Here is a 21877-nt window from a genome sequence, read left to right as displayed (position 1 = left end):
CTGACGTGCATGTTTAGAAGTTTTTTCTAAGTTAAAAACATGAAACTTTAAGACGGTCTTCAAAGAATGAATCAGATCTTCCCAGTGTTGGTTCTAAATAAAGTTAAAAAGATGTTGACATTCACAGTACTGATAAAAAAGTTTTCATCTCTTTAACGTCAAACTGAAAACAGATTTCTACAAAATAATGTAATAAATAAAAATCTGTCATGAAAAATCAGTGACTGCATAAATATTCCTCCTTCTAGTCAACATTCTCCTCCTTGTCTTTAGTTCTTTTCTGTCTAGCTTTCTCTGAATGCTTCAGCTCAGTGACTGGAAAACAAATCTCCTCTACGCCCTAGTTCTCTGTCCTCCAGGATTCTCCTCTATTTGACAGCATTCGTTTTCCCCTCCACCTTCACAAGCCTTCCAGAGCCTGCTGCTGAGAAGCATCCCCACAGCATGATGCTGCTGAGAAGCATCCCCACAGCACGATGCTGCTGAGAAGCATCCCCACAGCACGATGCTGCTGAGAAGCATCCCCACAGCACGATGCTGCTGAGAAGCATCCCCACAGCATGATGCTGCTGAGAAGCATCCCCACAGCATGATGCTGCCACCAGCGTGCTCCACAGTGGGGATGGTGTGTTTGTGGTGATGTCAGTGTTTGGCGTCTTGTCTGATGGTCTCAAAGCTCCATTCTGGTCTCATCAGACCAAAGAACTGTCTTCCTCTTGACCATGGAGTCTCCCACAGTCCTTCTGGTGAACTCTAGTCCAGATTGAATCTGAGTTTTCTCCAACAGTGTCTTTCTCTTTGCCACTCTCCCATAAAGCTCTGACTGGTGAAGAACCCGGCCAACAGTTGTTGTCTGCAGAGTCTCTCCATCTCAGCTGCTGAAGCTTGGAGCTCCTTCAGAGTAGTCATAGGTGTCTTGGTGTCCTCTCTCACTAGTCTGATCCAGGCAGGTTTCTGTGACATATTTCTTCATTGAACAGCTCTACTCCTACTTTTCTCCCTCATCAGTGAAACGCTGCTTTACCTCTTCATACTGAGTTAATGTTTTCACTGAGCACCCCCTGGTGGAGGAATTCCTGTGCATTTAAGGAATTAATAAAGGTTGTAAAGTAAAAGAACATTTGCTCTGTGATTCTAACAGACTGGTTTTACTGGATGATTCATGTTTTAGTATCTACAATAAAAATAATTCCGTTTAAATCTCTGCGCGTTAAAAAGACTGGAACAATTCTCTCATAGTAATAATCACATGAAACTGCTGTATAGATCAGAACAAATGAGTTTATGGAGTAAAAAGGCTGAAAACATCTGTAGTTTACAGTGAGAGTCTTTGTTAGAATAGCTTTGGTCATTTATTAAAAGGCCTAAAGGTTTCAGTGAAAACAGTCAGTACGTTTACATGCTCAGTTAGGTCCAGCTATGGCTGCAGCCTCATCAGAGACTCTTTTAAACCCTGATGGCAGCATGTCTGCCTCCACTACACTAGGGGGCGACATCCTCCTTTAACATACTATTAGACCTGGGTCTGGACTGAGGTGTATCCACTACTCTGACTCTGAGGGGTCTGATCTGATCCAGACCAGGTCTTATCAAACACAGTAGGTGGATCGGATGCAGCTGCATGTAAACGTACTGAGTGATTATTGCTTTAAAGGAACGGTCACAGAGGAACGGGCCGGTAGAACAGAGGGAACATTCCTGAAGGTTCTAGAGAGGACAGCTGAAGTCATCACTCTGAGGAGCCACCGTCACTAAATGTTCCCAGAACCCTGACAAGACCGACGCAGACCCGACCCCTCTTCCCTGAAGACAGAGTCCATCCCAGGACCTGGACAGAGCCGGGACGCACTCTGAGCAGAAAGGGGGGCAGAGTCTGTCGTCCTGAAACCACAGTCCAGTATTTTAACCTGGACTAGAGCGTCCCGGTTCTGGTTGTTCTTCCTGTTCCTGATTTGACAAACTAAACTGTAGATTTTGGGAGAGCAGGTGTTTCTACCTGGAGACCTCAGGAGAATATGTCTAACTACAGAAGAAGAAAGTTCTGAGAACATCTGTGACCGTGGCTGCGGTCAGGGAATGTTCTTGATGGGTTCTAGATACAGAAGCTTCAGCCACGCCCCCTCTCTCTCTCTGTCGTCCAATCAGACGTGGCCTTCCTTTAAACTCTCTTCATTCCTCGCCCCATCAGACAGGCGAAGACGGTCATCACCATCTTCTGGTTGATCTCCACCAGGTCCTCAGGCAGAGCGTAGACCTTAGCCCCGATCTTCCTGGCCATGGAGATGGCGTACCTGGAGGGGGGCGGAGTCACAGTGAGCATCAGCTTCACAACCACACCTGAGTTATAAAATTCACCTCAGTCTGACAGCGCTGCAGCGTGGGCTTCACTGAGGACCTAAAGGAAGAGCTGGAGAAGCTCTGGCTGTTAGAGACCTACGCAGACACTGGTTAAACTGGTTATACTGGTTATACTGGTTAAACTGGTTATACTGGTTATACTGGTTATACTGGTTAAACTGGTTATACTGGTTAAACTGGTTATACTGGTTATACTGGTTAAACTGGTTAAACTGGTTATACTGGTTAAACTGGTTAAACTGGTTATACTGGTTAAACTGGTTAAACTGGTTATACTGGTTAAACTGGTTATACTGGTTATACTGGTTAAACTGGTTATACTGGTTATACTGGTTAAACTGGTTAAACTGGTTATACTGGTTAAACTGGTTAAACTGGTTATACTGGTTAAACTGGTTATACTGGTTATACTGGTTAAACTGGTTAAACTGGTTATACTGGTTAAACTGGTTAAACTGGTTATACTGGTTAAACTGGTTATACTGGTTATACTGGTTAAACTGGCTATACTGGTTATACTGGTTAAACTGGTTAAACTGGTTATACTGGTTAAACTGGTTAAACTGGTTATACTGGTTAAACTGGTTATACTGGTTATATTGGTTAAACTGGTTAAACTGGTTATATTGGTTAAACTGGTTATATTGGTTAAACTGGTTAAACTGGTTAAACTGGTGGTATTGGTTATACTGGTTAAACTGGTTATATTGGTTAAACTGGTTTAACTGGTTGAACTGGTTATACTGGTTATACTGGTTAAACTGGTTATACTGGTTAAGCTGGTTATACTGGTTAAACTGGTTATACTGGTTAAGCTGGTTATATTGGTTTAACTGGTTAAACTGGTTAAAGTGGTAATACTGGTCGTACTGTTTAAACTGGTCATATTGGTTGAACTGTTAAACTGGTTATACTGGTTAAACTGGTTATACTGGTTATACTGGCTAAACTGGTTATACTGGTTAAACTGGTTATACTGGTTATACTGGTTTAACTGGTTATACTGCTTATGTTGGTTAAACTGGTTAAACTGGTTCTACTGGTTCTACTGGTTAAACTGGTTAAACTGGTTAAACTGGTGATATTGGTTATACTGGTTAAACTGGTCATATTGGTTTAACTGATTAAACTGGTTTTACTGGTTATATTGGTTAAACTGGTTAAACTGGTTATATTGGTTAAACTGGTTATATTGGTTAAACTGGTTATATTGGTTAAACTGGTTAAACTGGTTATATTGGTTAAACTGGTTAACCTGGTTATATTGGTTAAACTGGTTATACTGGTTATATTGGTTAAACTGGTTATACTGGTTATATTGGTTAAACTGGTTATACTGGTTATATTGGTTAAACTGGTTATATTGGTTAAACTGGTTAAACTGGTTATATTGGTTAAACTGGTTATATTGGTTAAACTGGTTAAACTGGTTATATTGGTTAAACTGGTTAACCTGGTTATATTGGTTATACTGGTTATACTGGTTTTGAAAAGTTATGCATAATAATAACAGAAATAACATCAGCTGAGAGGACACTGCAGTGTCTCTAATGCACAGACAATGATCAGGTACTTTCTTGGCTGCCACACTATAATCATTTATTTTATTTATTATCTTAATTTTAGCGTAACCATGGAGACGGATGTGGGAGAGAAAGAGAGACACAGGCAGCGTGTGTCATGATGTCTGAAACTGAAGCGTCCTGTTCCTTCGGTTTAATTGAAGGTTTAGATAAAAGTTCCATTTACAAAGGCGTACGGGCCAGTCTGACAAACAAGAAGAAAAATAACTATTTATTCAGTTTTTAGTACATTTAAGAGAAACCAGACTGACAACTGTCACAATTAAATGTTGGAAACTGAAAGGAAAAAAATAACAAATTTTCTAGATTAAAAGTTTAATTCTGACTTTGTAACTAAAATAAATATAATTATAAAAATATCATTTATTATATTTATAGTAACTGATGAAGTAAATGGGGGATTACTTGGCGTTGTCCAGTTTGTCTTCGTCGGATAGATCTTCTGTTTTCACCAGCTCATAGTTCACGCTCTCTGGCTGAATGGTGTCGATCAGATCCAGGACTGGAAGACTGGTACCAATGGATTTGTCCTGAGAGGGGGGCACACATCAACGTTTATTTTATTCTATTTGACCAGGTTAGTCCTAGAGAGGTCAAAGATCTCTTTATCAAGGGAGACATGACCAAGAATGGCAGCAACACTCAGTTTCAACCACACATGCGCTCAAACTCATAACAATAATCAAATAATCACCAGTTAAAGCAGCAGCACTGAGACTGGATTCCAGTTTTCACTCAAGATTTAAAACATTCAGAGACAGCAGGCTCTCAGTTTAAAGTCAGTCTGCAGATTATTTTATTTATGTGCACATTAATGTACAAACGTAAAGAATACATTCCACACTAAAGGAGCAAAAACCTAAAACCTTCTTTCCCGGCTCAGTTCAGACTCTGAGAATGACAAACTGCACAAAGTTCAGTGACCTCAGTTTGTCACAAAAAACAGGAGACAAAGATCCACACAACAACAGAGCACTCACTCAGACACAAAAGGAGAACACAAAATACAGCAGTCACTTTGCTGTGACTCAGCAGGAAGGATCTGCTGGTGTCTGTCTTCATAAACTCACCTTGAAGCTCTTGATAGAGGAACTCTTCCCAGCCTCAGCCAGAGTTTTATTGACCCATGAAATAATCAGATCATCTCCAGCACATTCTCCTCCATCTCCCAGGTCTTCAAGAACATTAAGGGTGTACCTTCAGACAGATCACATGACCACAGCAGCATTAAACAACATCATGCTGGGATTCTGAATCAATGAGCACTTTCTATAAACCCTGAACTTTCATAGACAACCAGCTCCTCCTCCCCGTGTCTGTCCCCGTGTGTTAGGGTTCTGATTAAACATCAGAGCTGACATCCTGGGCTGAACCCATCTGATCCTCTTAGTTTAGGAAGGATTTTAAGAATTTAAACATCAGCTATAATAACATATAAGAGCTGCCTTTATGATCTCCTAACACCAGACAGTTATTATTATTCTTAATGATTTCAGAGGAGAAAACAACCCACAGTTCTCTGATCAGCCTCATTCAAAGTGACACTCTCTCCTGTCTGGACTGTCTTCAGGTCCAAACCCCACAGACTGAATGGATCAGTGGCTGAGCCCAGGTCTACAGTACCTCCTCATCAGCTGCCACACCAGAGCCAGGGTTAGAGTTTCATTCCCATCGTAGAGATCCTGTCCAGCTATCCCAACCAGGGAGAAGCCAGCCTTCTCTGTGCCCAGCTCAACGGCATAGTTACAGTTTTCAATCTGATGAAGGAAGCAGAGAGACCAACGTTAGACAAAGATATTTCCCCTCGTCGTCCAGCTCTAGTCTGACATGTTTATTTTATTTATTTATTTTTATATTTACTTTTATTTGTCAGGGACCATGTACAGAAAAAAACATTAAACTCATCAGAGTAGAGATGCTCTGCACCAGATTATAGCTTTCTAGCTAATTTCCATCTGTTTAAAGACAGAACTGATGATTTACCTTTTTTAAATGAGCCACTAGTGCCTTGTATGGAGGGTGGTTGACTCTGTAGTCCCAGTCCACCGGGACCTTGATCCTTTCATAAAGCTGGAGGATGACCATGGCGTCTGTCAGATCTCTATAAACCCACAGACGCAGACATGTTTTTAACCTAGAGCCACACATCAGTAGGAATGAAGACTGTAGCTGAGGGATACTGACCCGTAGATGTGGTGAACATACGGACTGACTCCTAGAGAGTTCATCCAGTTCCTGAACGTCCTCTCCTCCCTCGTCTCACCTGCAGAGACCGTCAGACAGGGTTAAAGACACGCCTCTTTCTGCATGTTTGAATGAAGAGCATCTAAACATAGAAGCCTCTCCTCCAGCCTTACTCTGCAGGTTCCACTCTTGGTTCTCTGGTTTGGTGAGGGCTGGGTGTTTGTTGAAGAGCATGGCCACGAAGGCCATGTTGAGCTTGGAGTGTCCGGAGACGACGTCGGCGGCCGTTACGAACTGCCGGCAGTCGAGGAGGTCGGCCTGTTTGAGCATGCACTCAGCTCTCTTGGTCAGATCTTTCTCCTGGAGCAACACAGAACAACACAGGTCAGCTGATCTACTGCTGGAATATTAAATATGATTGTTCTAACCATGAGAGTCCTCAGTCACACCAGCTCAGCAGGAGCTACGGCGGTTTAGGTCCAGTTATGAAGGTCTGTGTCATTCTGCTACAGCAGGGTCAGCACAGACAAGCAGACCTTCATATGAGAGACGGGACAGCTGCATGTTAGCTTCCTGTAGATATACAGGAACTGTTGATTAACTACATAAACACCGGTCATATACAGGAACTGCTGATGAACTACATAAACACCGGTCATATACAGGAACTGTTGTTTAACATACATAAACACCGGTCATATACAGGAACTGTTGATGACCTACATAAACACCGGTCATATACAGGAACTGTTGATTAACTACATAATCACCTGTCATATACAGGAACTGTTGATGAACTACATAAACACCGGTCATATACAGGAACTGTTGATTAACTACATAATCACCTGTCATATACAGGAACTGTTGATGAACTACATAAACACCGGTCATATACAGGAACTGTTGATTAACTACATAATCACCTGTCATATACAGGAACTGTTGATGAACTACATAAACACCGGTCATATACAGGAACTGTTGATGAACTACATAATCACCTGTCATATACAGGAACTGTTGATGAACTACATAAACACCGGTCATATACAGGAACTGTTGATGAACTACATAAACACCGGTCATATACAGGAACTGTTGATGAACTACATAATCACCAGTCATATACAGGAACTGTTGATGAACTACATAAACACCGGTCATATACAGGAACTGTTGATGAACTACATAAACACCGGTCATATACAGGAACTGTTGATGAACTACATAAACACCGGTCATATACAGGAACTGTTGATGAACTACATAATCACCGGTCATATACAGGAACTGTTGATGACCTACATAAACACCTGTCATATACAGGAACTGTTGATGACCTACATAAACACCTGTCATATACAGGAACTGTTGATGACCTACATAAACACCTGTCATATACAGGAACTGTTGATTAACTACATAAACACCGGTCATATACAGGAACTGTTGATTAACTACATAAACACCTGTCATATACAGGAACTGTTGATGAACTACATAAACACCGGTCATATACAGGAACTGTTGATTAACTACATAAACACCTGTCATATACAGGAACTGTTGATGAACTACATAAACACCGGTCATATACAGGAACTGTTGATTAACTACATAAACACCTGTCATATACAGGAACTGTTGATTAACTACATAAACACCGGTCATATACAGGAACTGTTGATGAACTACATAAACACCGGTCATATACAGGAACTGTTGATGAACTACATAAACACCGGTCATATACAGGAACTGTTGATGAACTACATAAACACCGGTCATATACAGGAACTGTTGATGACCTACATAAACACCTGTCATATACAGGAACTGTTGATGACCTACATAAACACCTGTCATATACAGGAACTGTTGATTAACTACATAAACACCGGTCATATACAGGAACTGTTGATTAACTACATAAACACCTGTCATATACAGGAACTGTTGATGAACTACATAAACACCGGTCATATACAGGAACTGTTGATTAACTACATAAACACCGGTCATATACAGGAACTGTTGATGAACTACATAAACACCTGTCATATACAGGAACTGTTGATTAACTACATAAACACCGGTCATATACAGGAACTGTTGATGAACTACATAAACACCGGTCATATACAGGAACTGTCGATTAACTACATAAACACCAGTCATATACAGGAACTGTTGATTAACTACATAAACACCGGTCATATACAGGAACTGTTGATTAACTACATAAACACCGGTCATATACAGGAACTGTTGATGAACTACATAAACACCTGTCATATACAGGAACTGTTGATTAACTACATAAACACCGGTCATATACAGGAACTGTTGATGAACTACATAAACACCGGTCATATACAGGAACTGTCGATTAACTACATAAACACCAGTCATATACAGGAACTGTTGATTAACTACATAAACACCGGTCATATACAGGAACTGTTGATTAACTACATAAACACCGGTCATATACAGGAACTGTTGATTAACTACATAAACACCGTTCATATACAGGAACTGTTGTTTAACATACATAAACACCGGTCATATACAGGAACTGTTGATTAACTACATAAACACCGGTCATATACAGGAACTGTTGATGAACTACATAAACACCGGTCATATACAGGAACTGTCGATTAACTACATAAACACCAGTCATATACAGGAACTGTTGATTAACTACATAAACACCGGTCATATACAGGAACTGTTGATTAACTACATAAACACCGTTCATATACAGGAACTGTTGTTTAACATACATAAACACCGGTCATATACAGGAACTGTTGATGAACTACATAAACACCGGTCATATAAAGGAACTGTTGATTAACTACATAAACACCGGTCATATACAGGAACTGTTGTATAACGTACATAAACACCGGTCATATACAGGAACTGTTGATTAACTACATAAACACTGGTCATATAAAGGAACTGTTGTTTAACATACACAAACACCGGTCATATACAGGAACTGTTGATTAACTACATAAACACCGGTCATATACAGGAACTGTTGATGACCTACATAAACACCGGTCATATACAGGAACTGTTGATTAACTACATAAACACCTGTCATATACAGGAACTGTTGATGAACTACATAAACACCGGTCATATACAGGAACTGTTGATGAACTACATAATCACCGGTCATATACAGGAACTGTTGATGACCTACATAAACACCTGTCATATACAGGAACTGTTGATGACCTACATAAACACCTGTCATATACAGGAACTGTTGATTAACTACATAAACACCGGTCATATACAGGAACTGTTGATTAACTACATAAACACCTGTCATATACAGGAACTGTTGATGAACTACATAAACACCGGTCATATACAGGAACTGTTGATTAACTACATAAACACCGGTCATATACAGGAACTGTTGATTAACTACATAAACACCGTTCATATACAGGAACTGTTGTTTAACATACATAAACACCGTTCATATACAGGAACTGTTGTTTAACATACATAAACACCGGTCATATACAGGAACTGTTGATTAACTACATAAACACCGGTCATATACAGGAACTGTTGATTAACTACATAAACACCGGTCATATAAAGGAACTGTTGATTAACTACATAAACACCGGTCATATACAGGAACTGTTGTATAACGTACATAAACACCGGTCATATACAGGAACTGTTGATGAACTACATAAACACTGGTCATATAAAGGAACTGTTGTTTAACATACACAAACACCGGTCATATACAGGAACTGTTGATTAACTACATAAACACCGGTCATATACAGGAACTGTTGAGTAACTACATAAACACCGGTCATATACAGGAACTGTCGATTAACTACATAAACACCGTTCATATAAAGGAACTGTTGTTTAACATACATAAACACCGGTCATATACAGGAACTGTTGTATAACGTACATAAACACCGGTCATATACAGGAACTGTTGTATAACGTACATAAACACCGGTCATATACAGGAAATGTTGTATAACGTACATAAACACCAGTCATGTCTATCTCCACCCGCGGAGCATCCTCCTTGGTGCCGTCAGGTGCGATCTGCTCCAGCAGGTGGAAGTAAGCCTTAGAGTCCTGCACAAAGACAAAGACACAAGCACACTGAGAGGACATCCAGACAGGTCACAGAGGTCAAAGGTCACTCCTACAGTTGGATTATAACACCAAGCTTTAATTCTGTGGAGGTCCTTCAACACTGACTAGAGGTTTCCATGGACACATCACAGTTGAGAACCACAGATGGGGGCGGGACCTGATATCTGCACATAGAAGAGCGATCGGTGACAAAATCTAGTTCAGTTACAGGTCTAACTATAAAAACAACCAAAAACAATACTGAGATACTCAGTGCTGGATTCCTCTAGACCCTGGTCTCAGTCCTAGATTCCTCTAGAGTCTGGTCTCAGTCCTAGACTCCTCTAGACTCTGGTCTCAGTCCTAGACTCCCCTAGACTCCGGTCTCAGTCCTAGACTCCTCTAGACTCCGGTCTCAGTCCTAGACTCCTCTAGACTCTGGTCTCAGTCCTAGACTCCTCTAGACTCTGGTCTCAGTCCTAGACTCCTTTAGACTCTGGTCTCCCTTCCTCAGTCTAGACTTGTGTTAGGAGGTCTACAGGACTAGGTCCTCAGTGATCTGGATCTCCTCCTGTCCAGGTAGACCAGTTTACCTGTTGTAGGATCATAGCTGATGGATGTAGAAATGTTCTGATGTTTGCAGCGCCACCTAGAGTTTTAACAGACTACCTTTATTCACACTGATACTTATCCACAGTTCTTCACTTCCTGACTTTCATGAATCTCTGGGATCACGTGACTGCAACCGACCTATAGGTCGTTATGACAAGGACAGTGGTCCAGTGAAATCCTCTGATTGAGGTTAGACCAGGTCTACCTTGTTGGTTTGAGTCTGGGTTAGGCTTACAGTCAAAGTTCATCCACAAATGATATTTTTTTATTTAATTTATTTGTTTAAAAGGGGCGGAGCTCACTGATGAACATAAAGATGTAAACATGCTGTAGTTAGAAATCTGCAGTGGTACTAACACAGAAACTTGAGTTCACCTCCCTGGGCTCTGGTCCTGGTCTTCATTCTAGTCTGTGTACCTAATAATGTGGACATGAGCGGTAAAGTCTGCTCGTCATCATCGGGCCCGTTAATCTCAGACAATCTGCTTTAGTTCCAGAGTTTTCTCACCTTAATGTCACCTGAGAAGTTGTTGATGGACATGCCCACTTTCTTCAGGTGGAAGTTAGCCCAGCGCAGCAGCAGCTCCTCAGGACTCAGCTTCATCAGCTCCTCCAGACTCTCGCCCTCCTCCAGCAACGCCGCGATGGCTGACACAGAGACACAGAGAGAGTCTGAGCTCACAACAAAGACTCAGATTGGTTGGAGTACCCCGTATGGTTCTAGTCTGATCTACTTTCATGGTTTTGTTTCTAGGACCTGCCGTGTGTGCTGGCTGACCTGACTCCATGTCTATTCTCTCACCTTCGTTACGGCTCAGCTCGATATCAGCGAACAGTCCGATCTTGATGATCTGCCAGAGGAGACCGAGCACCAGGTGAGGTTTACCCTCCTTCAGATCCTGAGCCCCGATGTTGACCACTTGGCAGCCGATGGCCGAGGCTGAATTCAGGACCAGGTTCAGATTCTCCTGTTGAGAGAATTGTTAGGTTAGGGTCATATTCCCCTAAAAACATCAGTTATTAACCATCAGGGTTTGTTCATATGGCTCCAGAGTGACTGGAGGATATTTCAGACAGTATTTAGACCAGGCTGAAAGCAGAAGATATGAAGACTTCTCTAGGGTCTGTAGACACAGGGCTGTTTTTAACTGTGTGCTACCAAAGTCAGCAAAGTAGAGTCAGTGTTCTCAATGTCAGAGGGTTCAATCCCATACTCCTACAGACACAAGTCCATGTGCAGTAAAAAACCTCCAGTGTGTGAGGACGGTCTGATCCAGGCAGATTTACACATGTGACATATTCCTTCATTTCTTCATGATGGATTTCATGGAACTCTGGGGGATGTTCAGAGACTTGGAGATGTTTCTGTCTCCATCCCCTGACTCAGACTTTTCAATAACCTTTTCTCTTAGTTGCTTGGAGTGTTCTTTTGGTGTAATGGTAGCCAGGATTACTGATCATTTTACTAACTGTGAGACTACTAGCACCAACTGTCTGGACCTGTGTTAGTTAGGTCAGTCTTTAAAGGGATGAATATTTATGCAGTCACTTATTTTCAGCCTTTACCATCAAATGCACAGAGACAGGCTGTTTAAAGCTGGTTTATACGGGGTCAAAAACCTCCTCTGGTACCTGATTGGTTAATGTTTTTACCACAGTAAAGCACAGCTGTTTTATGTAGATAGTCCAGGGTTAAATCAAACTGCATATGTCATATTAGACTGCTGTTGTAGATCAGTACTAGTTAAATCAGCTGTTTTCTTACCTGAGTGGTGAAAGGCGTGAGCTTCTTTTTATTGATGGTCCTCTCGTCGATGGTGTCAGGAACAGACAGGTTGATGAGTTTACTAAAAAACAGAAACACAATACAATCATGTAGATAAACCAAGTCTTTGATAAAGGAGGAAAAGTGCATTTAGACTCATGTCTACATTTATGAAAGCATGAATGATGAGCACATGGAAGAGCGTTTTCTCTGACTCTGTGCTCGGATAGTTTGGTCTGGTTTGTCCTCTCATATTTACCAGAGAATGATGCCGTCAGACAGGGACTTAAACAGAGCTCCAGTGTTGGGGTCGATGGGCAGCCTGCTTTCACAGTCCGGATCCTTCTCCAAAGACGAGTTGATGTAGTTGGCAAAGGCAAAGCGCTCCTGCTCTGAAACAGAGGTGAGTCCAGAATCAGGTCTCTGTCTGTCATGAGTATGATCACAGCTCACTGAAGCTTTGGCTCCAGAGGAGCTGCACTAACCAGAGATTGAATGCTGAGTTCCTGCACTGGAGATCTCGCTGGTTCCCCCGATGTTTACGATGCCGTCTTTCTTGTTGAGAGCTTTCCTGAAACCCTTGGCCAAACAGTCCTCTTTCAGATCCTGGAAGATCTAGACACGGACGGGTAAGGGGGGGTTCATCAGACTGGATCAATGTTGATGGTTTACCAGGTTTACACGTCTCAACTTTCATTAGTCACATGACAGGAGTGATGATCTGAGAATGGATGTTTCACTGACGGCACATTTATATTCAGCTCTTTCTATAACCTACAACACATTTATCATATGTTTCTATGACCTACAACACATTTATCATATGTTTCTATGACCTACAACACATTTATCATATGTTTCTATGACCTAGAACACATTTATCATATGTTTCTATGACCTATGGTTGAAAGTGAGCCGTTACAGTCTGGTCCAGTACAGTCTGGTAATGAGAACTGCTAAAAGATTCCATGCTGATACACAGTCCCACTGAGAGAGAAGATCAGCTGCCTGTCAAAGCCCACATTCAGAACCAGTCACTGTTGTATTTAAGACAACTCATCTGTTCACCTCATGTCAGTTCAAACAGCACTTTGTCTCCTTATTTCAGTGCAGAGCCCAGCTGTCTCTCATTACTGCTATTGAAAGTGAGGGCATGCATGTACAAGAATCTGCATGAAAAGGTGTGTGTATGCATGAGAAACTGCATGCTCTAGTGTCTGCATGCTCCAGTGTCTGCATGCTCCAGTGTCTGCATGCTCCACTGTCTGCATGCTCCACTGTCTGCATGCTCCAGTGTCTGCATGCTCCAGTGTCTGCATGCTCCAGTGTCTGCATGCTCCAGTGTCTGCATGCTCCAGTGTCTGCATGCTCTAGTGTCTGCATGCTCCACTGTCTGCATGCTCCAGTGTCTGCATGCTCCAGTGTCTGCATGCTTCAGTGTCTGCATGCTCTACTGTCTGCATGCTTCAGTGTCTGCATGCTCCAGTGTCTGCATGCTCCAGTGTCTGCATGCTTCAGTGTCTGCATGCTCTACTGTCTGCATGCTTCAGTGTCTGCATGCTCTAGTGTCTGCATGCTCCAGTGTCTGCGTGCTCCAGTGTCTGCATGCTTCAGTGTCTGCATGCTCCACTGTCTGCATGCTCCAGTGTCTGCATGCTCCAGTGTCTGCATGCTCCAGTGGATGTCCTTGCTTATTACCAGCAACATAGGAAATTAATTTGTTGAAAAAATGAAAAAGTCCACACTTTCAAGGTGGAGTAAAGGTGTGGCGAGTTAGCACGGCCTAGGGTAACAGGTCGTAGGGTTGCCACAAGAACCAGGTAGTTTTTATTTTTTGTTAAATTAATTTGTTTCTTTGTGTAAAGTAAAATGATGTTAGCATCAAATACTAGTTTTGACCTCCTCTGTATGACTGTTCATGAAGGTCGTGGTTATAGGGCCAGCTCTGTCAGTCAGACTGATCTCCTTCAGTGATGAACAGTCAGACAGTCCTAGCTGATTAGTAAAGCTGAGACTCAGTGGTCTGGGTTAGTTAGACATTAGTGTTACCTACAGCCGTGAACTCCTCCAGGCTGATACGGCTGTCCTTGTTTTTGTCCAGTTTCTGCAGGAGTTCTCTCAGCTGGTATCCCGGCATGGAGCAGCCCACCTCTGTGAACAAGCTCCCAAGTTCAGAGGCACAGATGTAGCCATTACCGTCCACATCTGGAGGAGAGATAGGAGGAGAACATTTAAACAGTGAGTACTTCAGGGCTGGTGCTGCTCTACCTTCTAGAGCAAGGACAGACTTTCTAAAGGACAGACCTTCTAAAGGACAGACCCTCTAAAGGACAGACCCTCTAAAGGACAGGCCTTCTAAAGGACAGACCTTCTAAAGGACAGACCTTCTAAAGGACAGACCCTCTAAAGGACAGGCCTTCTAAAGGACAGACCTTCTAAAGGACAGACCTTCTAAAGGACAGACCCTCTAAAGGACAGACCTTCTAAAGGACAGACCCTCTAAAGGACAGACCCTCTAAAGGACAGACCTTCTAAAGGACAGACCTTTTAAAGGACAGGCCTTCTAAATGACAGACCTTCTAAAGGACAGACCTTCTAAAGGACAGGCCTTCTAAAGGACAGACCTTCTAAAGGACAGACCTTCTAAAGGACAGGCCTTCTAAATGACAGACCTTCTAAAGGACAGACCTTCTAAAGGACAGGCCTTCTAAAGGACAGGCCTTCTAAAGGACAGACCTTCTAAAGGACAGACCTTCTAAAGGACAGGCCTTCTAAATGACAGACCTTCTAAAGGACAGACCTTCTAAAGGACAGGCAGCAGAGCAGTGATGGAGGTCTGCCCAGCTCTCCTGGCTGGATGGAGCCAGTCTGGGTTTAGACTGATGAAGTCTAAAGGAAAACCTCTGAGCACCAGCTGGAATGAGAGCTTCCTTCATTCATTTTCATAAATCTCTAGGAGAAGCGCCATCAGACAGAATTCATAGTAACATTGATGGTCGGCTTCTTTGATGACCTTCAGACATGAAGCTCATCCGTCCTCATCTGATCAACCTCGGCTTATTTTTACTCACCCACTTTCTCAAAGCTCTCCCTGATCTCCTCGATCTCCTCAGCGCTGATGCTTGTTGACATGTTTACTAGAAAATAAAGAACACAGAAATAAACCATCATTATTATTGAGAGAGTTCCTAAATGGGCTGACTTTTCACCGTCTTCACTGTAGGGCTGACTGAAGATCATATCCATGATGTTATAGAGAATATTTATCATATTTTATGACCAGACTTCCCAAAAACGTTCAAAGGACTGGAAAAAATAAGAACGCGTTTCAGGAAGCAATGAAGAATGGCGATGGTTCAGAGTGATGTCTCTGTGTAAAGTTGTCCCTGTTATCTGATATCTGATTCTGAGCTCGTTTGCATGTAGGGCTGTAGTCAGGAGCTGTTTCTACATCGGCCAATATATATGGCCAACATAACTGTGTCTTATTTTTTTAGAGTGGCTCTAACACGCTGAGTCTCTATGGTTCAGACGGCCTGTCTTTCTGCACCTTGGTTCATTTTCTTTCTCAATAATTAGTGAAAGACTGCTTGGATTTCCCTCAGGATTAACACAGTATCTGTCTGCACGCTAAACAGTTGGGACAGGCTAATAATGTAATCCAACCAAACCTTTCAGTGAAAAGAGGAGGTGGTCTGATGGGTAAATCCGTCTGGATTCAGATGCTCTCAGACCCAAACAGACCAGCCTTAATGTGGGCATGGATCACTCTGGTTAATGTTAGAGGAAGTACTGGCCTAGATGTACAGAGCCAGTAAGATGGAGAGATTAGCCTGAAATGTATATGAAGCAGTCAGAGCTCTCTGACAAACAGCAGCTTGATGCTTTATAGAGATCAGTGATCGATCCCAGCCAAGGAAGCTGAGGATCTCTGGACAGATGAAGATTTATTAGTCTGAGATCTAGAGACTGGATTATCTCTGAGCTGCTGCAACTAAGAAAAACACTTTTGAGACATCCAGTCAAATCTGGTTTGATGAGATGATCGGGTTCCTCGCCAGATCAGATCCAACCTGAGGAGATTTATGGTGCTCTTAAGTCTTAAACACAAATCAGTAGGGCCTGAAAGACTCCCTGTCTGAGCGAATCTCTCCAATGTGCCATCATCAGGTTACAGCGGCATCAGACTAACAAATAAGCTACGCTCTGACAAAAACATGCAAACACCGAGGCTGATCCAGACCACAGGGCCCAGGTAGAGACAGTCCATCACTGGGGCATTAGAGTCGGCTACAGTCATCAAACAAACACATGTGGTCCAAAGAAAACACAACAGTTAGACGAGGCTCTGAACAAACCAGGTCTGTTTATATTCCTGTTTGTGCAACAGATATAGAAACATTACCAACCAGAAAAAACTACCCAGACACAAGTCACTTTACATTTAGCTGATCGTCTCTAAGTTATAGAACCGAACTGAGTCATGGCTGAAGAAATGACAGACTGATATCTAAATATATACAGCCAACATAGGCCAATATAAACAGCCAACATAGACCAATATAAACAGCCAACATAGGCCAATATAAACAGCCAACATAGGCCAATATAAACAGCGAACAAAGGTCAAAATATACAGCCAACATAGACCAATATAAACAGCCAACAAAGGTCAAAATATACAGCCAACATAGACCAATATAAACAGCCAACATAGACCAATGTAAACAGCCAACATAGGCCAATATAAACAGCCAACATAGGCCAATATAAACAGCGAACAAAGGTCAAAATATACAGCCAACATAGACCAATATAAACAGCCAACATAGACCAATGTAAACAGCCAACATAGACCAATGTAAACAGCCAACATAGGCCAATATAAACAGCCAACATAGACCAATATAAACAGCCAACATAGACCAATATAAACAGCCAACATAGACCAATATAAACAGCCAACATAGACCAATATAAACAGCCAACATAGACCAATATAAACAGCCAACATAGACCAATATAAACAGCCAACATAGACCAATATAAACAGCCAACATAGACCAATATAAACAGCCAACATAGGCCAATATAAACAGCCAACATAGACCAATATAAACAGCGAACAAAGGTCAAAATATACAGCCAACATAGACCAATATAAACAGCCAACATAGACCAATATAAACAGCCAACATAGACCAATATAAACAGCCAACATAGGCCAATATAAACAGCCAACATAGACCAATATAAACAGCCAACATAGACCAATATAAACAGCCAACATAGACCAATATAAACAGCCAACATAGACCAATATAAACAGCCAACATAGACCAATATAAACAGCCAACATAGACCAATATAAACAGCCAACATAGACCAATATAAACAGCCAACATAGACCAATATAAACAGCCAACATAGACCAATATAAACAGCCAACATAGGCCAATATAAACAGCCAACATAGACCAATATAAACAGCCAACATAGACCAATATAAACAGCCAACAAAGGTCAAAATATACAGCCAACATAGACCAATATAAACAGCCAACAAAGGTCAAAATATACAGCCAACATAGACCAATATAAACAGCCAACATAGACCAATATAAACAGCCAACATAGACCAATATAAACAGCCAACATAGACCAATATAAACAGCCAACATAGGCCAATATAAACAGCCAACATAGGCCAATATAAACAGCCAACATAGACCAATATAAACAGCCAACATAGACCAATATAAACAGCCAACATAGACCAATATAAACAGCCAACATAGACCAATATAAACAGCCAACATAGACCAATATAAACAGCCAACATAGACCAATATAAACAGCCAACATAGACCAAAATAAACAGCCAACATAGACCAATATAAATAGCTGATGCCTACAGGGATATTAGCCTTTATTTTTTGCCTGTATAGGCCAATACCTTCAGCTAGGAAAGGTTGATGTAACTAGCTCACATAAGACAATATTTGCAGCCCCTGTTGGCAGATATTTTTGAAGCAAACATGGGTTGATATTTATCGTAAACATAGACCAGGTAACCAGTCAACTTAGGCTGATAATTACAGTCTATATAGGCCTTTTTTACATGTGAAAATATGTAGCTTGTTTTTACATGGTATTTAGATTTGCTATCTGCGTATATCCTGTTGTTCTCTGGCTTTAGTACCTGGATAGAGATTCTTCAGAATGCATGGTCCCTTTACTGCGATGGATTTCAGCTAAATGGGTAGAAGCCTCATGTTGTTTTTTTTGCCTGTGGATCTCCAAATCACTCAAAGCAGCCCTGTCTGTAATTTAATTCAAGTCATTCCTGCCTGATACAACACTGACTCAGTTACTCGACATTGTCTGGGTGTCTTTGTCCTCCACATTTATATTCTGAGGATTCATTCTTGCAGTAAAACACATGCAGAAATATGAAGATGTTTGACTGTAACCTAGAAGAGTCCTGAACGACCTCCACATGTACAGACGTGTCTGATGAGGCAATTCATGACGCCTTCATCCTGAGACTACTGCTGTTTTAGCCAGATTTACCACCATGGCAGGAAGGCTGGGGCCTTATGTACCAACGATGTACTAATGTGAGCTACATATCAAAACTCCTGTCAATAATTAAGATGAATACTCTGTATTTAGGATGAAAACTTTAACAGTAACCACACAGAGACCAATTCAACAAAGTTACAAAGCCCTTTATAACCAGCCTACATGACATGACCAATTAAAAACATATGGTTATGTAAACATAACTACAGTTTATAACTGATAGTTTCCTGTTGGCTGATCTGCTGCTCTGTGATGTATGTGGCACCGTCTGTCGCCTCCACAGTTACCGCCCACTTTTTACAAGACTGTTAACTTCACTAGTAATGGCCGACAGCTCAAATTCACACTCAACCAATCAGACCTTGCTGTGACACTCTAGGATTGTGGGTAATGTAGTCCTGTTGACTGACATTTTAAATAAACTAAAATGAGGTTAATTCCATTAGAAATACCATCTCCTCCACACCCATATCTCCTGGTTCCTCCCTCTGGAGGCTCCTGTAAGTCTGCCTTTGATGGTTCTGACATTATGGCTGATAAACTCACCTAGCACAGGTGAGTGCTAGGGCTGCTGCAGGTGAGTGCTAGGGCTGCTGCAGGTGAGTGCTAGGGCTGCTGCAGGTGAGTGCTAGGGCTGCTCCAGGTGAGTGCTAGGGCTGCTGCAGGTGAGTGCTAGGGCTGCTCCAGGTGAGTGCTAGGGCTGCTGCAGGTGAGTGCTAGGGCTGCTGCAGGTGAGTGCTAGGGCTGCTCCAGGTGAGTGCTAGGGCTGCTCCAAGTGAGTGCTAGGGCTGCTGTAGGTGAGTGCTAGGGCTGCTCCAGGTGAGTGCTAGGGCTGCTGCAGGTGAGTGCTAGGGCTGCTGCAGGTGAGTGCTAGGGCTGCTGCAGGTGAGTGCTAGGGCTGCTGCAGGTGAGTGCTAGGGCTGCTGCAGGTGAGTGCTAGGGCTGCTGCAGGTGAGTGCTAGGGCTGCTCCAGGTGAGTGCTAGGGCTGCTCCAGGTGAGTGCTAGGGCTGCTGTAGGTGAGTGCTAGGGCTGCTGTAGGTGAGTGCTAGGGCTGCTGCAGGTGAGTGCTAGGGCTGCTGCAGGTGAGTGCTAGGGCTGCTCCAGGTGAGTGCTAGGGTCTGCTATTTAGACCTGTCATTGATGCAACACGCTGCTGCATGCTGATGTGTTGTGGGTTTAAGTTTTCAACTTGGGGGTCAGGGACCTAAAGTGGGTCATGGGCCATTTTCTGAGGGTCTTACCAGAAAAACCATGTGGCAGTCGATGATGTGCTTTTATTTTGAAAGGAAATGTCTCCTCCTTCTTTAGTCCTATTAAATCTTTTGTTCCAGACCACACAGCTCTTTTCCTTTAAAAAAATTTGATTATGATTGAAATTAGGAATTTGGGTCATTATGAGTCACTGAGGAGGTGATGTTGGGTCCTGAACCTAAACCAGTCTAGAACTTGAATCTCTGGAGTCATGTTTGCCGGCTCACACCGGGGCAGGCTGTGTCCTGGAGCTGCTGCTAATGCTTTAAAGTATTTCCTCTCCAGCTCTTCAGGCGTTTCTTTAAACATAAGTTAGAGGAGCTGACAGCTGCTGGTCTGGGGCCTCTGAAAGACTAAAGCCGCCCCTGATTGGCTGCTGCTGTCTCGCCGATATTAAACGCTCCGTTCATTGAGAGAAAAGGCAGTCTTCATGCTGGACTTAGATTCTTCAGGGTCAGACAATAAGAATGATTTCTGTTTTATAGATTTATTAGTGAAATAAATCTGAAATTGAAGAACAAGCTCTTCAGTCTGCTGCTTCTGTTAGCGTCCTAAATCCACATCTACCCCACAGCAGGAGGAACAGCTGCCCTGGATGGACCAGGATCAAGCCTAGACTCTAGTCTCTCTCCTTGATCCGGTCTATCGCATGTCTGTCTGCAGAAAACGCCCCGTACCCCCCTGCTCTTACCTGGAGTCTGCCGGTGCGGATCAGTGAAGTATCCCGGGATAGCAGTCCCTGTGTCCGCCTCTCTCTGCTCCTCCGTCCCGTTTTCTTCAGCGGACACCGCCCGGTGAGGAGAAACACCCCGCCCCTCTGCGCCACCCTTTCCCAAACCAACCCTCCTCCCTCAGCAGCAGCCCGGACTGATCCTGATCCTCAGATCCACCACAGACCAGACCAGACATGAGGACTGATCCTGATCCTCAGATCCACCACAGACCAGACCAGACATGAGCACTGATCCTGATCCTCAGATCCACCACAGACCAGACCAGACATGAGGACTGATCCTGATCCTCAGTAAAGAGGAGTTGTAATAGGGAGGAGAGAAGAGGAGCAGGGCTCTAACCCGTTTTATAAAAATAAAAACGTGATTTGAAAACAAATTATATATATATATATATATATATACACATATATATATATACATACATAAATATGTGTGTATATATATATATCTAAAATGATATAAAAATGATTCCCTTTCATTTTTATGATTTAATTCGTGTATTATTTTATTATTTATCATGCACGCTGGCCCTTGAGTACCTGTCAGGTTTCCACCAGCTGTTTCAGTAGTTAAAGTTCAAACTGGTAAATGTTTGTGCTGCCAGCTTTGATAAAGGCCTGAAGTGTTGGCAGAGAGGCTGGAGGATGGTTTCGTGAGG

At 42.4% G+C, this 21877-nt stretch overlaps 1 protein-coding gene across 1 annotated transcript; it reads right to left on the bottom strand.

The window, feature by feature from the left end:
* Positions 1-1273: 1273 nt before the first annotated feature.
* On the bottom strand, positions 1274-21274 carry LOC121516784 (plastin-3-like). Its single transcript, XM_041798195.1, has 16 exons — positions 21177-21274; positions 15720-15785; positions 14702-14853; positions 13134-13263; positions 12908-13040; positions 12649-12730; positions 11686-11851; positions 11392-11531; positions 10176-10271; positions 6299-6485; positions 6126-6204; positions 5925-6042; positions 5565-5698; positions 5012-5138; positions 4347-4471; positions 1274-2291 (listed from the first exon to the last, which is right to left on the bottom strand). The coding sequence occupies exons 2-16, from the start codon at positions 15778-15780 to the stop codon at positions 2159-2161; spliced, it is 1863 nt and encodes a 620-aa protein (XP_041654129.1). The 5' UTR covers positions 15781-15785; positions 21177-21274; the 3' UTR covers positions 1274-2158.
* Between the last annotated feature and the right edge of the window lie 603 nt (positions 21275-21877).

This window comes from Cheilinus undulatus, linkage group 10 (assembly GCF_018320785.1).
Source record: "Cheilinus undulatus linkage group 10, ASM1832078v1, whole genome shotgun sequence".
Classification (NCBI taxonomy): Eukaryota; Metazoa; Chordata; class Actinopteri; order Labriformes; family Labridae; genus Cheilinus; species Cheilinus undulatus.
The sequence above is the reverse complement of the archived record's forward strand: the minus strand, read 5'-3'. Positions and strand labels throughout refer to the sequence as shown.

Coding starts and splice junctions, on each gene's coding strand:
- LOC121516784 (XM_041798195.1), bottom strand. CDS start 15,780: ATGTCAACAAGCATCAGCGCTGAGGAGATCGAGGAGATCAGGGAGAGC. Junction 11,532..11,685: donor CGAGCTGAGCCGTAACGAAG/GTGAGAGAATAG, acceptor TCTCTGTGTCAG/CCATCGCGGCGTTGCTGGAG. Junction 6,043..6,125: donor TATGTTCACCACATCTACGG/GTCAGTATCCCT, acceptor GTGGGTTTATAG/AGATCTGACAGACGCCATGG.